Here is an 18,301-nt window from a genome sequence, read left to right on the forward strand (position 1 = left end):
GTTTTCCTAATTTGTGAAAATGACGGTTAGACTAGAACACTTCTTAAGTTTATTCCTTAAATTCTGTAATCTTTCTCAGGGAAAGAAGTAACTAACGGTATTTTTCCCATAATATTTTAAAATAATATAATTATTGGGGGCAGCTAGGTGGTGCAGTGAGTAGAGCACTGGCCCTGGAGTCAGGAGGACCTGATTCAAATCCAGCCTCAGACACTTGATATACTTACTAGCTGTGTGACCTTGGGCAAGTCACTTAACCCGAATTGCCCGTTCTCCCCTCCAGAAAACAAAACCAAAAAAAATGACATACTTATTTAGAAATCAAGTAAATTTAATATTTAAAATGTTCTCTTCAGGATAGATGCAAACCGTACTTCAGCTGGTGTAGGTGATATTTACCGACATGCTGGACTTCCTGAACGTTCACAGCCACCTGGATTAGCTATGGTAAGTTTTCCTATTAACAGAGACTCCTGGATAAATCATTTACAGAATCACATAATTTCAGAGTTTGGTGGAACTTCAGGTCCCTAAAGTTTAAACAGTTCCTGATCAGGCATGCCCTCTACAACATCTCTAGACAGATTGTCTTTTAGTCTCTCCTTGAGGAATGAGAGATAGTGGAAACCTGAGGTGGCCCATTTTGCTTTTGGACAGCTCTCCCTGTTGTGAGGTTTTCCCTTATCTCCAACCAAAATCTGTCTCTGCATCTTGCATTCATAGCTCTTAATTCTGCCCTTTGGACAGCCCTTCAGATGTTCAAAAGATTGCTATCAGATGAATCTATAATTGTCTTTTCTCTAAGCTAAACGTCTTGATACAACATTGTCTTTAATCCTTTTACTATCCTGGTTTTCCTCTTTACGCCGTGTTCCAGTTTATCCACGTCCTTCCTAAAATGTATGTCTGGCATTGAATTATAGTATGGCATGGAATTTAAACATTTTGTCTCTGGTGGGACTTATATTAAACTTTTTCCCCTCCCCATCCTAGTTAATTTCTTATATATAAAACGAGAGGTGGTTAGCTACATAAGTATCTTCCTGTGTTCTGTTAGTATAACAATAATAGTCCTCTAGTCCTTGCCGTTTCATTTCTCTTTGATTCCAAATCTTATTTACAATAGCTGAGAAATAGAAAAGTAGAGTGGAGAAAATACTCGATTTAGATTCAGAAGGATCTGGGTTTGAATGTATGTGAACGATCTTGAGTGAAGTGTTAGATAAGTGAACTTCAGCTTGAAATCTATGATCTTATGAAATTCTTTTTGGTAATGTTAAAGTAAATGCCAGTTTGAATTAGCTGCCAGTATATCCCAGTATTCAAATTCCTGTTTTTGTGAACTTGAATTTTTAAAAATTTATAATCATCAGGTGAAGATACACAATTTTAAAAAAATTCATAATTATTAAGTGAAGATGCACATATTAGGATTTCTGGGTTACAAAACTCCCTTTACTCATGTAGATTGGAGGCTATTTTGTAATTTATATGCTTAAAGAGTTGCCTGGGGTCAATGAGAAGTGAAATGATTTTCCCAGGGTCACTCAGCCTTAAGTTACAAAGGCATGACCTGAGCCCAAATCTTTCCAAAGCTGGCTCTTTATCCACTATTCTCTGCTCCCTCTGATTTTTATTAAGTACCTTTAAAAGTATATTAATAGTTACGGAAGAAGGGGGAGGTAAATTTGATAGTGATTTTGGTCTGTTCAAAACATAATCTTCATAGAAAAATCTCCAACATAGAAAGGTTTATTAAGGCATATTAGCATTGTATCTTTTCATTTGCATTACAGCTATTATCTTAGGTACATGTTTGGTATTTGTATATACATACTCTGTGTGCGTATGTGTCATAGATAGTTTTTAGACCAGGGTGAGAGAAACCTGCGGCCTTGAGGCCACATGTGACCCTCTAGGTCCTCAAGTGTGGCCAGTTGAAAGTTTGGATTCTGTCAGAAGGCTGCACTTGAAGACCTAGAGGGCCACATGTGGTCTTGTGGCTGCAGGTTCCACAGCCGTGGTTTAGACCATAGAATTTTTTCTGCTGTATTAGCCAAGATTAGCCTGGCTAAGTACAGAGAGGCATATCATTAGCAAGTTAGCTCCTATTTGAATTTCTTGGCCCATGAAACAGATTTTAAAAAACATATTGGTGGGTTGTATGAGTGTGTGTATATTCATGGAGTAGATTATGTTCTCCTAGCTGACATCTTCCTTCTTCAAGGGTGACTTTGATTTATTTATCGATCTAATTTTTTTCCAGTGACCAGGAATTCAGCTACCATGGGTTAGGCCTATGATATTGTGGCTCCTTCCTTATCTTAGGACTTTCCAGGTTTTTCTGCTTAATCTTCTGCTTCTTCCTTCTGAGGATATGAGTTTCAGATATTAACATCTGATGCTCCCATTTGAAAGACAGGCATTTAAATTTTGAATTAGATGATTGAATAAATTTGGGTATTAACCTTTATGCTATATACTCAGTTAACATTATAGTATGTCAGTATGATTTTTGTATGAATCCAAGTTCCTGGAAACATCAGTTTCAGTTGTATTTTAGTTTTCAAAGTTTGATCTTTAGGTTTGCTTGGTTTACTAAAGACAGTTTCAATTATTAACTTTAAAAATACAGTCTAGAATAGCAAAATTGAAATTAATTTTTAGAATTGTATTAGAATTTTATATATGGTTGGAAAAATAGCTTTTCAGCATATGATTTCATTAAGTAAAATGTCTTAATAACATATTGTGCTGTGTTATTAACACTGCTGCTTGTTTTCCCGATTGCACAGAAAACCTGATTTAAATTTTAAGCTTTGATCAGCTACTTATCCCAGGAAAAGTTGTTTGCTGATGGCAGGGATCTCCATTCACTTATTTAAAAGTAATTTTTGAAAATCATCCCATCTCATTTTTCACTTTATGGAGTGCTAAAGTTAGAAAGGATTGTAGATCATCTAATCCAAGCCACAAATGAGGAAATTAAGGTTCAGATAAGAGAAATAATTTACCAAAGGTTATATAGGGAGGAGACACTGAATGGGGGGGAGGGGGCAGAATAGATCCCAGGTTTCCTGGCTCTCAGTCCAATCCTCTTATGATCACCCTTAACAAAGATAATATGAAATCTCTGAAATATGAAATAATAGTAGTATAAATCTTGTGTTCAATGTCCAGGCTATGATGGAATCTGGTGGCACCAAGAATGCTGCAATGATGGCCAAAAAGGCACCTACAATGCCTAAACCACAGTGGCATCCACCATGGAAGTTATATAGGGTGAGTTTAAAAGCCATTATTATCTTTATAAGCAATACATAATTTTTCTTTAACTATCTTTTGCAAGTTATTTTGTGAAGTGACAGTTTTTCTTTACACTATCAGTTTATCATTAAGAATTAGCTTAAATTCTCTTACTGGAACAGCTGGGTGGTGTAGAGTGCTGAGCCTGGAGTCAGGAAGACCTGAATTCAAAACTGGCCTCAGACACTTAATAGCTGTGTGACCCTGCTCAAGTCACCTAACCCTGGTGGCCTGTTTCCTCATCTGTAAATTCAGCTGGAGCCTTAAGGAAATGGCAAATCCCTCCAGTAGCTTTGCAAGAATACTCCAAATGGGGTCACAAAGAGTCGGATATAGCTGAAATGACTGAAGAAAAACAGCAGCAGCAACAAATTCTCTTACTAAAGGAGATGGTCATAGCAGGGAACATTCTTGATAATTTTGTAAAAATCCACATACTGCTTAATAAATGTAACTTTTAGATGGAATGTTAACTTTTAAGAAGCCCCTGTGACCTTCAGTTTAGCCATTGAAATATTTCCCTGTAGACCTTTTAATTGCAAGTTTTATGATAAATGCTTATTTACTACTTGTGAATAAAGCCTAGAGGGAAAGCTTTCTTTAATTATTAAAAAAAAAAAACTTTGTGGAAAAGTTATTTGATTTTTTTTTTAACATAGTGATTTTCTTTTACTTTTTCTTTCTAAAGTAAAAGTTTTATTAGCTGTGAAATCTGGACAAATAGGGGTTAGTAAATGGTAATTATAAATTGTGGAGATTTAAAGAGTGTTTAATGCATTGTCAGTTATTCTTTGTTAATAATAAATTCATAAGATTGAAAATAAGACAAATGTTCAGACAATAGGTAATACACATTCTAGAAGCAAGCACTATGGAAAATCATGAGGCTGATTAAAGTTGAAAAACCTTGGAATATTGTCCTGATTATGCATTCTTTATTTTGTTCTTAAAGGTCATCAGTGGACACCTAGGCTGGGTCCGATGTATTGCAGTAGAACCTGGGAATCAGTGGTTTGTTACTGGTTCTGCTGATAGGACTATAAAGGTAAAAACAGTGATTAAAAACCTGACCCTTTTAAACTTTGGTGTTTCTTGTGTTTTACTAAATTAAATTGTATATGCTAAAAACAGATTCCTTCCAATTTACTGTATGGAGAGAGTTTTGTTCTTTGCCATAGTATAGAATGCCTACCAGTCTGTTTGAGTTACATGAATAAATACTAGCATTTGACCAGTAACTTATCTATACACTGAATACTTTGTCTTCTCCTAATTCCGGGGGACTTTCTTTTCATCTTGGCTAGTCTTGGTCGATAGATGCCCACGGTGTGTCTACAGAGGATTAGCATAAATAGCTTGGTAAAGAGGATTGTTGAAATACCATTTCATTCTTTCTTTGTTGTTTGTAACTTGGTGAGGCAAGAAACCATAAGAATGTATGGGTGGGTGGGTGTGTATTAGTGGAACATACATAGTGGTTGGACAGTTTGACATTCATGGTGCTAGTTTTATGGGCTAGGGTATTTTTTTTTTCTAGTCTTAGTTGTTATCTTAATATATCATTTTATTAACAATTCCTTGAGCATTAGTGGATTTTGTTTGTTTTGCTTCTGGAGTCTTTAATCTGATGCCAAGTATTTAACTGCCTTGAGATTTAATTTTTGTCTTAGAAAATACATAGAATGTTTATTTGCTGATTACTGTTGCATAGTCTTCATTGGGGTTTTAGAATGATATATTCATAAGATTTGGGTGAAAACTTTTTTGACCTTCTGAGTATTAGGTTTTGGATTTTTTCCCCCCTTTGAATGTAGATCTGGGACCTGGCAAGTGGCAAATTAAAACTTTCATTGACTGGACATATCAGTACTGTACGAGGGGTGATAGTGAGTGCAAGAAGTCCATACCTCTTCTCCTGTGGAGAAGATAAACAGGTGAAGTGCTGGGATCTCGAATACAATAAGGTAAATTTCAGCTTGAGATCTTAAAGCATGTTTACATCTTCACAGTGTTGCTAAAGGACTCTGTTAAATATTGTGATATGACACAGTGTTTCTGTTTGTTTTTTTTAGGTTATCAGACACTACCATGGACATCTAAGTGCAGTGTATGGTTTGGATTTACACCCAACGATTGATGTGCTTGTGACTTGTAGTAGAGATTCAACTGCACGGGTAAGTAGAACAGTGTTACATGTTTATCTGTAAATAGATTATATCTTGTACTATGTGAAAGTTACTTGTCTAGTAGAATATTGGAAAGCTATTGTCCTGACTATTTGAAACTGTTTGGAAGAGCATTTTTTTAACTAGATTTTCCTTTTCACATTTGCAAAATTCTCTATATCTTGTTCCAACATAACTGTGTCCATGGTATATGATAAACAATCTCAAGATTCCTCTATATAATTCACACGCTAAAAGAACTAAAACATAGAAACCTCCTTTATTTCCATGTTTTAACCATTTTTATACCTTCGTAGATATGGGATGTGAGGACAAAAGCCAGTGTACACACGTTGGCAGGGCATACGAATGCAGTGGCTACAGTAAAGTGTCAAGCTGCGGAACCACAGATCATTACAGGTCTGGTAGATATTTCCTAAACTGACAGCCTTCATTACATTTTAAATGGTTATCCATATGTTAATGAAACATTTCCTTTTAACTGTGAATCCTGATTTGTAATTTGTTTGTAACTGGCCATGACAACACTGTTGTGCATTTCAAGTTGTCAGACTTAAAATCAGATGATAATAGAAACTAAGAAGAAGAATTAACTCCAAAACCAGCAGTCATTGACAGGGTTCATATCTTTGTCAAATGTTGATATTATTTGTGTTTCCTCTGTTACAAATTAGGCTAAGAAGGTCTAGGTTACTATATGGCAGATAGAGAAGCAGTCAGTTTCTTTTTACTTTCTGATGCCTTTGTTTATGCCATCACTGCTTTTTGAGAATATGGCTTAATTTTCTTTTTTTGTTCATCATCATGTTCTTAAGAAATCCTCAGCCAAATTCATATCATTTCTAATTTTCATACTTTGCATTTCCTGGCATAAGTGAAAGATATAAAAAACAATGCAGTTTTCATGTTTGTATTATGATTATGTATAAATCATATCCTTCATGGAAGAAATTATACTGTGTGGCTCTTAGTAGTTGTTACTGTGTTATAAAACAGAATTCCAAAAAATGCTTTTTATGTTCCATTAAGTTAGATTCATAAGCTCCTTTTCTTACCAATTGCATTTTGCTCCACCTCTCGTTCATAATATACTTATTTAAGACTTCAGTGTTTGAGAGAGAGTGGTACTGATCATCTTAAAGTCACTGGTAAGGTCAGTAGGGAAGTTCATTTTAAATTATCCAAGTGAAGGCAGAAATGAGGTAACATGATCAGTAAGTCTGTATTTAGGTTCTTTTGCATGTATGTGTCTGTATGACACTTGATGTAATAGTATTTACAATTCATATATTTAACTTCTGTATCCATTTTAATTGTAGGAAGCCACGATACTACCATACGATTATGGGACTTAGTGGCAGGAAAAACACGTGTCACGCTAACGAATCACAAAAAATCAGTTAGAGCAGTGGTTTTGCATCCAAGACAGTAAGTTTATCAGGCTGTGTGAACTCTGTTTCTTTTTCAAAAAGGTTCTATACACTACAAGATCCACAGGAGTATGCTGTCGGCATTCACCCTAGACTTTTTGCTCGCTGTCATTTTTAATACTGTTCCATTTGTAGACTGAAGTCTTTCATTTTCAGTTTTTGTTCTTTATCCTTTTTGTAGTAAAGAAATATATACATTCCAAATGAATTATAAAGCTGATTACAATTAAGTTCTACATCTCAAAAAAGGAGTTAATTGCAGTGTTCATTTTAATGTTGTACCCTTAATTGAGAATTAGTGACCTTTATTTTGACAGAAGCTGATGTACACGGATACATTATAGACTAAGAGGAAATCTAGGGCTGTCCTTATGATTACCAGAATTAAGAAATTCTGATAAATTCTGTAAAACTGTAAAGACAATTTTAGAATAAATTTAATTTTCTTATTAAGTAATGTTTGGTGAAATTAGCAACTGTTTTGAATCGTCAGTGTAACTGTCTCACGTCATTGGGGGGAGGGGAGCAGAATACGGAGCTGATTTATAGCATAAGAGAAACTATCATATTCAACTGAAGCTACCCATCTCAAAGTTAGAACTATTTTTAAGTAAAATAAAATAATTTTCTGAACATATTTCCAAACCACTACTACTACTTATGGATAACTTCAAAAGAGATTCAGAAATAACTTTTCTTAGAAGTTTAAATAATTTCTTTTCCTCCAAGATTGGACCCACTCAGTTATAGGAAAGAATAAAGAAAATTATGTTGCTATTGTTTTTGCTATCTTAGAATCCTACAGTTGGCTGTTGAGCTATATTCATAAGCATAAAGTTTACATACTGCGGCTTTGTTGATTGTCAGTGAAGGTTTATTGTGATTACAGTAGGTGGTGAGATTCTTACAGGGCGGGCCCTAAGCAAAATTGTGAAGTAAGTGACATTTGTGTTCCTTACTCATCCCAGCCTGCCATCTCTGTATCTTTTCCTGGCTCCCACATTTGAAGCACACGGTACCCTCTTCCCATTAAAAGAGAAAAGAATTAGTATCAGCCATTTAAATTCTAATTGTGGAATGAAAGACTTTATTCCTTATTTTTGTTCCTAGCTGTATTTTCTTTCAGACTTCTTAAATTACCACTTCAGAAAGCACTAGCTGCTTGTTGGGCAGGACTTTTATTTTCTAAAGTTGATTGTTATGCATTAAATAAATTGACTGCTTTCACTTCTTTGGTCATTGAATGCTACAGAGATTTGACTTCTGAAGGCTTTGTAGCAAAAAATATATTTTTATTACATATATATGAAACTTCTACATTTCATTTGGTTTTTTTTTTTCATTTTTATACTTTTTTAAAAAAATCACAGAATTTATTAGGGTTGTCATTGCATGTGTGATACTTAACACTGAAAACTGCTTAAAACTGTGGCAGATAGAGACCTTGTTTTTGCCAGCCTCGTGACCTAAGGGCAGAGGAAATAAACATGGGGAAACATTAGTAGTAGCAACATTGAAAATGGTCTTTGAAGATAAAAAGAAAACCTTTTGAGGATGAAAAACAAAGTATCATGGCTAGCAGTGTTTTCACCAAAGATGCCCCTGGCTTCAGAGCCTCTGACATTTTTCTGTCTTCCCCCCACCCCATTTGAAACCAAACAGAACTGAAAACTCTCTGCCAGTTGTACAAAGATAACTATTTGTGCCACCTATTGTTCTGGTGTGATATAGGGTTTCTTTAGTTCTAAGTAGTAGGGAAGGAAAATTGTAAGGTCTCAGGACTAAAAATTAATTTATAATACACATTATTTGTCACATTTTCTTTAAATATGATTTCAATGTCTTGACAATTTGACTCGTTTGTTCTATGAAGAAAGGTATACTTCATATGAATGAAGGAATAGGAATAGCTATGGCAACTATAGATACATAGATATATAGCTATGTAGATATATAGCCACCTGATACACTAAATCAAACATGGTATATGACTTTATAGACTTGTATTTTCCATTCTTTCTTACCTGCCTTAATCTTTTTTCAGTTACACATTTGCATCTGGTTCTCCAGATAATATTAAACAGTGGAAATTCCCTGATGGCAACTTCATTCAAAACCTTTCCGGTCATAATGCTATAATTAATACGCTGGCTGTGAATTCGGATGGGGTGCTGGTATCTGGAGGTAAAATAAGATTTTCTTTATATTTTCTGGATCTGTGAACTTTTAAAAAGACTCTCGTTATGGTTATGGTATCATTTATTATTTTAGTGAGTTATTATAAAGTAAACACCTTAGTGCTTCAAAAGACCGGTGATTTCATTGGTACGGTACTCACTCCCAACCTATATGACAAATGTTTCATGTTTCAGTAGATAGTTTCATGAGTTGCTAGAGCCAGGAAAAATTAATCACAAAGTAGTCCCTTGTTTGATAAGCCTCTCTAAACATAAGGAAATGGGTTCCAGATAGTAGGCTCCCTACAGGGTCTCCAGGGCCCGTAGCAAAGCCTTTTCCAATTTATAGACCCATATAGTTGATACACTATAGTATAGTTTAAATACAATGAAGAATTTCTTTAATGCCTGATCTATGTCTAATAGTGTTGCCTTTCAAGAAAGCTTTACACATACACAACAGTGAAAATGGGTTGGTCACTTGTTTCACCATCAGGCACATTTCAGTGGTTTAGTTCTAAGATTGTTAGCAGCGGGACTCTGTAGAGAGCTAGATGGTTTCGAGATCCACAACACTGGACTAAATATTTATGGAGCAAGATGATAAGTTGGTCCATGTCCATTGAGAATGATTTAAGGAGTTCTGATCTGGGCATCAGTAAAAAGAAGTAAAGAGATTAATATTTTCTGACAGGTGCTTTTCTATTTGCATAACTGCCTAAAGACATCATCATAATTTGTACTTAAATATCACTTCTCTCTTTGGCTTCAAGCGGATAATGGCACTATGCATCTCTGGGATTGGAGAACTGGATATAATTTCCAAAGAGTACATGCAGCTGTGCAACCTGGATCTTTGGACAGTGAATCAGGAATATTTGCGTGTGCGTTTGACCAGTCTGAAAGTCGATTACTGACTGCAGAAGCTGATAAAACCATTAAAGTATACAGAGAAGATGATTCAGCGGTATGTTTTCAAATGATCATTTATGCTTAAATCACAAAATCATGTAATGTCAATGTATATTTTCCAGTTTTAAAATTTTGGAAATAACAAAATGGAAAAATGCTCATAGCATACAATTTACCATTTTGAATAGTTTCTGTTTAGATTTTTCTGGTACTGATTTCATTTCAACCAATTATTTGGTCGTTTTCCTGACTCTTTGGTTATTGGTGGAAAATCTTGGCACAATTCTTCATGTAAACACATTCATGTAAACAGGCTACTTCCAAAAATTAGCAATGTTATCTTTGAACTGTAGAGATCAGTTCTATCATAGAATATAATGTCCATTTGAAAACTTAATAGTGCCTTATATTTAATTCTCCTTTAGCCTCTTGGATAGTTCTATACACTATAGGCTTATAGTAAACAGTTGGTAAAATTGGGATCAAAATCAGATGTCTTCAGTTTATCCTTTAAAAACAATAGCAGTTCCATCTAAAGTTAAAAGACAAACTTGAAATGCAAAATGGTTTAGTTGAAACAAAGACTTTAAAACTTCAGTCAGCAAATTGAATCTTTATTACATTATCTCCATAGTCAAATTTTAATCTAATTTTTAAAAAAAACTTTACTCTTTCAGACGGAAGAAACTCATCCGGTCAGCTGGAAACCAGAAATTATCAAGAGAAAAAGATTTTAAAGTGGCAACGTGTACATAATTGGGCCATTGTTTTATTTTGGCTTTTATAAATGCATTCAGTCACATTGTGCTCTATATAGGACTATAAAGCAGAAATTCAGCCGAAGTCATTACTGCTTCATCACATTTTACAATAAACTCCCTTTTTTTCTTAGACTTTGGTTCTTTTTTTTATTTGGTCCCAGGAAACTAAGATGCAGATGTTATGCATACATAGTTCACTAAAAGGGCAAATGTGCAGGTGGTTCATTGAACATTTATGTTCTCAAAATACTGTGTTTTTTCAGCTACTTACTGAAAGACCCATTTTTAATTCACAGAACAAATTACTAGGTTTTTCATAAAAGTTGTTTAGGATGTTTTTCAAGGGCAAGAAGATATGCTTGTTTTATTCTAAATCTACAGCCCTTTTGTTGACTTTTTTCCCCTTATACATTTGAAAAGGATTTTAGGACTAAAGTATTTCAAGTCTGAAATATCAGCCTTCATTTAAATTCATTAGCTTATATCATTAGCTTTGTCAGCAGTAACGATGCAACAACCCCTTGCTTCGTTTTCATTGTTTACTAATGTTATCATCTTTCCCTGGAACATTCCAGTTGAAAGTTGAATATAAGCTGTTTCCCTTCACGCACTCCTCCCTGCCCCCAGGAAAAAAAAAAGAGTTTACCTGAAAAAGAAAAAAATTGTGTGGTGAAAAACAACATTGATAATAGGCTTTTACACAGTTTCATAAAAACAGGAGTTGGGGAAGGAAATACAACCTGTACTTAGCCCAGTAAAATAAATACATTTGATGCTTTCAAAATGTGTGGTTTTGAGCCTGTTAAAAAGATGTCAGTTGTAACACATACTACCTAGGAATTGGGACCTAAACTGACCACTGGCTGTTCTTATTTTAGACCAGTAAGCCAATAGTCCTCTGCAACTTTAAAAACAAAATCCTGGGGCAGCCAGGTGGCACAGTGAGTAGAGCACCGGCCCTGGAGTCAGGAGGACCTGAGTTCAAATGCAGCCTCAGACACTTGACACACTAGACACACTAGCTGTGTGACCTTAGGCAAGTCACTTAATCCCAATTGCTCTGCCTTCACCCCTCCAAAAAAAAAAAACAAAAAAAACCCAGTAATTCCTTACAAAACACATGGTATATTATAATTCAAAGAAAAATTTTTTTTGCTACTGGAATTGTGATTTTGTTATACTATGACCTCTGCGTTCATATTCAAAGCTCTAAGAATTTAATGCAGTTTCAATGATATGTCTATTTTAGTCAGATTTTGTTCAGAAATTGAAATTCCAGCCATTTTAATGCAGTCATGCAAAAGATTGGAAAGTGCACATAACACTTTCACAATGTGCACAGAATGGAGAAAATAAAGTTATAAATTGTTAGGAGGTAAACATAAATTGTGGCCATATAAATTTGTTCAGCAGAATAAGGAAAGAAGTGTGGTACAGTGGAAAGATGTATTTGAAGACAGAAGTTTTGGCTTTGAGTCCTGCCTCTGCCTCCTTACCTGTCTCTCTCGGCCTCAGTTTGCTCATCTGTGAAATAAGGGGGTTGGTTAGACTAGATGCCTTCTGAGGTCTTAGCTCTAAGTCTATGATCCTGTGATTATACTTGCAGTGCTAGAAAAATTTAGAAAACATGGTGGAAATACAAAGCAAATCCATAAGAGTTGAACAGAAGTAATATAGAAACAGTAACTGGACATTCTCGTGGATCTATTTGTGCATTTATATTTACGATATTCTCTGTACTATTATTGCTCTGAGAAACCTATTACTGGCCACCAGGTGGTGATATTTTTTGTCCAGAGCAGCTCATGAAGAAATTACTGCAGCGGTGAATGTTAAAAATTAAGGATTTTTGGTCTTCAGAAGACCAGACGTGATAATGATTAAAAGTCAAGGTGCTGACTCCTTTTCTTCATATACTTGTCATTGTCACTATCTAAATAGTTTAAGGTCATCACTCAAAAAAATAAAGGAGGCACAATATGCAGTTGTATATGTAAGTACTTCAGTTGTTAGGATTTCATCACAAAGTTCCACTTAAAATGTTCGTGTTTGTATATTTAATATGTATTACATATTAATGTGAAATTCTGATGTTGAAAGATCTACAACCTGCAGAATTGTATACAAACACTGTAGTCAAGATGACAATTTCAAGGCCATGTGTATTTTAAAAAATTTTGTGTGTATACACAGAATACTTGTATACACATGTATAGTTTTTAATACTATATTGCTGTATATAGCTGGGCATAGATATACATACATGTATATACATGCACACAGATATTTTGCGTATGTGTATGTATACAGACTATACATATGGTCATATATGCATATGCATAGAGAATTTTGGTGTGTCTTGAAGTTTGATGTTATCAAATGATCAAAGGAATATATGTCATTTTGGTTTCTTTTAAAAACCTTAGGCGATACTATAAGAGAGGGTATAATTAATATAGGGAATAATCTGTGCAGAAATGTTACTTTCATTATGTTCATCTTTCCAAGTTTTTTATTCTATGACAAACCAGTTTTTAATGACATTGTAAGATTGGGGAGGAGGGAAGCAAATTGACCAAAAGTTCATTTTTGTGAGCATGGTTTTGGAGGAGGAAATTAGTAATGATATTCCTTTCAGAAATGTGCTGAACTAGAACAAGGGAGATTAAAAGAAGTGGACAAGAAAGGGGAAAAAGGTACAGATTAGAAGAAGTTAAAATATACGAAGGGAGTAAGAAGAGATGTTGAAGGAAATGGGCATGGAGAATGAATGAAAAATATGGAGAGGTATGAGCTGAAGTCCAAGTCTCCCTGGTTCTTCCAACATACTTAGTGTAAAAGGAAATTCGGTTCTTTTTGTTTTAGCCTGCCAGACAAATTTTTATTAAGGCATTCTGATCGAAGCATTTCTGTTTGGAGTACTGACAAGATGGAGTTGCCTCGTGGCTCTGAAAGTCTCTTTGAGATAAAATTAATGGCCTTTCTGGACAATTAAAAAAAAATAACAGTGAGCCAAAGCTTGGTAACACTACTCAGGAAAATATTCAGTCATTTTGTTTCATCAAATAGAGTAGTCAACTTTTGGTGCACCCTTGGAGAATCATTTTCTTGAAAATTCCTGTTTGACTATTCTGTTTAAGGATTCTCCTTTCCTGCTGGTCAAAGATAGACTCAATATATTTCCATTAACTGAACTATCCAAAGACATTAACTTTTTTTAGTTTACCCATTACCCCAAGTCTGTTTTAGACATGGGGATAAGGAATGACCCTAACTAGATTGAGAGATTTCCATTCTGAGCCTGGTAACCACACTTTATCCATTTTCTGGGACCTTAACACAATTTCCTAAAAGTGCAATATTTTTAAACTGGGATAATTTTTAAAATATTTTCTATATACGAATAAAGAGGAGGTGGGGTGAGGAGGGGAATGTCCCTCCACAATAACTTAATTGGATAAGACCATTCAATAAATCCCAAACCAAGGATATATTTTATAACATCCTTGATAAGTGTCCATCCAATCTTCATTTGATGGCTCCTAATTAAAGGAACATTGCCTTTCATTTTTTGATAATTTGATAAATAATTGTTTGATAAATAATTTTGATAAATAATTGATAATTGATAAATAATTGGAGAATTTGTCTTCCTAACAGGCAAATCTACCTTTGTAATTTTCACTTTTGCTCTAATCCTGACTTCTTGAGATTCAAGTTGTCAACAAATTTTAAGTATTTTTATTTTCAAGTGTTTACTGTGTGCCAGGCATTGTGCTAAATGCTGGAAGGCAAATAAACAGTTTGCTCTCAAAGAGCTCACAGTGAAATGGGGAAAATAGCCTGAAAATGCCATGTACAAATGGAACATCACAGGAAAAATTGGAGACAATAGGATAGGAAAGCCACTGGTGTTAGGGGGAATCATAAGGCTTCAATAAAAGGTGAGATTTTAGCTGCAACTTGAAACCAAGGAATCCAGGTAATAAATGTGGAAGCAGGGGATGAAAATAAGTTCAATTTTGGACAGGTTGAGTTTAAGATGTCTATAGGACATCTAGTTCAAGCTGTCTGTTGTTTGTCCTTCATTCTCAAAGAGGAACATGACATCAGAAAGCTGAACTGGATTTAAGACTGTGCAAAGTCACCAGCCTCACTCTCCTCTGGAGCCATCTGGGTCTAGTGACAAGGTATAGATTGGGACAATTGGCCCTGAATACAGTGGGAGATGGCCTTTGTTCTTTTTCTTTTTTTTTTTTGAGCTGTCTAATAGGCAGTTGGAGATGTGAATCTGAGGTCAAGAGAATAGGGCTGGAAGAGTAGATCTAAAAATCAGTATAGAACTGATCATTGAATCCATCAGAGCTGAGGTAGCAAAAGGGAGAAGAGATGAGGGCCTTGAGAGACCCCCGTGATTATCAGCAGATGTGATCTGGATGAAGATCCTGTAAAGGAGACTGAGAAGCAGTCAGGTAGGAGGAGAACCAGGAGAGCAGTGTCACAAAAACCTAGAGAAAGGAGAGGATCAAGGAGGAGAGTGATTGACAGTGTTAGAGGCTGCAGAAGATCAAGGATGGTGACTGGGAAAAACCCAGTAGATTTGGCGATTAGGAGGTCATTTGTGACTTTGGAGAGAGTTTCAAGTTGAGGGATGAGGTCAGAAGTCAGGCTATAAATGAAGCAGTACAGGTTTGATATCCTCCATGAACTCAAAACAGAAACAGACCCCTGCTGGCTGCATATTGACTTTATTATCTATGTTGCATTTTTATTTATTTAGTTAAACATTTCCAAATTACATTTTAATCTGCTTCAGTCCTGTACAGGGGAGCTTTGCTGAGGCTTGCCCTATTGCCACTTTTAACACCTCTGATAAGGTAGAGACCCTCAGTTCCTTCAACCAGTACTTGTATGACATGGTCTTATGACTCTTCACCAGCCTGATTACCCTTTCAGGATGCACTCCTGTTTATCAACATCCTTTCTAAAATGTGGTACCCCTCCAAAAGCCAAAAAAACCCCAAAACAAATAAAATGAGGTACCCCAAATTGGACATATGGTATGACTACCTTAGAGCACATTGGGATTATCCCTTCTCTTTTTCTGAGTACTATCCCTTTTACCCTAAAATCACATTAACTGTTAATGCATATATTACATTTCTATATCTCCCATTGTACACATCTCCAATGTACAACTGACATTTGTGTATCACTATAAGGTTTGCAAAGCACTTGAGACACATGTCTCATTTGATCGATACAACAACCTTGTGAGGTAAGTACTACAGTGTTCCTGTTAGAAGAAAACTGAGGCTCTAGGAATTTTTGTGACTTTGTTTATAGTCATAGAACTGCTAAGTGTCAGGGGTGGGATTTAAACCCCTTAGGTTTCCATATCCAGCCTGATGCCCACCCTACCATGCTGTCTATGAAATCACTAAACTCAAATCTATTTTCAGATGAACTCCTAGTTGCACTTCTAATTTCTATTTGTGAACAAGTGCTGTTTTGAATGTTTATTGAATTTCATTTTATGTGATTTGGCCCAATTTTATACAGCTTGTTGAGCTTTCTTTGGATCCTGACTGTTAACCAATGTGTTAGTAGCCCTTTCCAGCTTTATGTCATCTGAAAATTTGATAAGCATTTTTTTTATACAAATTATTGGTTAAAAAAAATTAAACAGCATGAGGCCAAAGATTCTGGGGCAAAGATCCCTCTATTTAAAAAGTCCCCAAGTTTCTTGTAGTTACAGTTGGGAAAGGATTCATTATGTCAGTATAGTTGTTTTTGCACTGATGATCTCAGCCCTATTCCCCCTTTGTCTTGTGTGCCCAAGGTCAAACACAAGGCACTTCTTGGTTTATCTTTCATAATATTATTTGTTTGTCCCTTGGTTACTAATGCTAGAAATGTATGAGTTGAGATCCTCATAAAATACACCAAAAGAAGTATACTTGTAACCTATTTCCAAGTTTCTTATTTTGCAGTATTTTATGCAACAAAATTTCAGTACAACGAAAGAAGATGGATGATTCCCTGGAGTTCACAGTTTTTTCAATTCAGTGTATTTATGGAGTGATTTTCTGCAATGAAAAAGGAGATAAGTGAAAAAGCAATATGATGTAGTGGAAAGTAAAACCAGGAGGCTTGTATTCTAGTACTGTCTGTCACTGTGTCACCTTAAGCAAAATCTTGAAGTTTTGAAAGCCTTAATTTTTTCTTCTACTAAGTAGAGGGTTGAACTAGATTTTTTAAAGATAATGTCCCTTCCAGCTTTAAAGTTCCACAATTCTATAAATGATTAGATTGCTTATCATGGATAATGACATCAGTGCATGTGTTCCATTTGGCTTGGAGCTGAAAGGAAATACACCTAGAAAAAAAGCATAGCATGGTTAAGAGATCTGGCTTCTTGTGCCGGCTCTGTCATTAATTAGCTCTGTGACCTTAAGCAATCACATTACCTCTCTCAACCTTAGTTTCCTCATGAGAGGTTTGGGTTTAAGTTTATTTTAAGGTCCCTTCCAGGTCTAAAATCCTTGGGTTCTATGATGTTTCCTTGTACCAATATGAAAGTGAGATCATGGAGACAAATGGCATCCCATCTCCCAAAAAACTGTCTGAACTGTAGCAGACCCTTCCCTCAAGACATCTGGAGAAGAAATGAATCAGTTTCTCGGGATAGAGGATTTAGGGCTGAATGTGAGCTTGGGAATCTAGAAAAAAAAAGCCGTTTGCTACGTCCCTGATTTTCATGACTTCATCTCCGCAGGACAGCATCTACCATAGTGCCTTTTATATACGGCAGAAGGTGCCTCATATAAGGAAAAAAGTGCCTTTCATATAGGGACTCAATAAAATAATTTGTTGAATGAATGAATGTTAAAAAAAAAAACTGCATAGCAACACAGGCTAGATGGAGATCTCCCTAATTGTCTTGGTTGGGAGAGCTCTAATGTAGTCTCTTTAAGAGTTAATCAATTAACAAACAATTATTAAGAGCTTACTATATGCTAGTATAGTATGCAATAAAAGGTAAAAGATGCCCTTTCCTCAAAGAACTTACAATCTGATGGTGGAGACAGCATGCGAACATACATAGAAAATAAGCGATATACAAGATCAATAGGAAATAATAGAGGGAAAGTACTGGAAACATAAGAGGGGTTGGGGAGGGCTTCCTGGAGAAGATGAGATTTTAATTAGAACATAAAGGAAGCCAGGAATGTCAGCAGTCAGAGTGGAGGAGGGAGAGTGTTCCAGGCATGAGGGAAAAAAACAGAAAATGCCCATGGCTAAGAGAGGAAGTGTCTTGTTTGAAGAAGAACCAGGAGACTAGCGTCATTGGATGGAAGAGTATCTGCTGGGGAGTAAGGTTGGAGAAGACTGGGAAGGGGCTAGGTCATGGCCTTTGAATGCCAAACAGAACATTTTGTATTTGCTCCTAGAGGCAATAGGAAACCACTGGAGTTTAAGTAAGTAGTGGGGTGGCTTGATTGAACCTGCGCTTTATGAAAACCATT

The 18,301-nt window shown here is 35.5% G+C and overlaps 1 protein-coding gene across 2 annotated transcripts in view; it reads left to right on the forward strand.

Moving 5' to 3' along the window:
• PLRG1 (pleiotropic regulator 1) overlaps nt 1–10,902 on the forward strand; it is a 29,115-nt gene extending 18,213 nt beyond the window's left edge. For both annotated transcript variants that reach the window (XM_036764873.1, XM_036764874.1), the window contains exons 6-15: nt 357–447; nt 3,181–3,282; nt 4,259–4,351; nt 5,121–5,270; nt 5,379–5,480; nt 5,789–5,891; nt 6,812–6,920; nt 8,967–9,106; nt 9,873–10,066; nt 10,689–10,902. In XM_036764873.1, coding sequence (XP_036620768.1) covers nt 357–447; nt 3,181–3,282; nt 4,259–4,351; nt 5,121–5,270; nt 5,379–5,480; nt 5,789–5,891; nt 6,812–6,920; nt 8,967–9,106; nt 9,873–10,066; nt 10,689–10,748 — 1,144 coding nt within the window. In that variant the 3' untranslated portion in view covers nt 10,749–10,902. The remainder of the gene's footprint in view (nt 1–356; nt 448–3,180; nt 3,283–4,258; nt 4,352–5,120; nt 5,271–5,378; nt 5,481–5,788; nt 5,892–6,811; nt 6,921–8,966; nt 9,107–9,872; nt 10,067–10,688) is intronic.
• Nucleotides 10,903–18,301: the final 7,399 nt, after the last annotated feature.

Source organism: Trichosurus vulpecula, chromosome 6 (genome assembly GCF_011100635.1).
Source record: "Trichosurus vulpecula isolate mTriVul1 chromosome 6, mTriVul1.pri, whole genome shotgun sequence".
NCBI lineage: Eukaryota > Metazoa > Chordata > Mammalia > Diprotodontia > Phalangeridae > Trichosurus > Trichosurus vulpecula.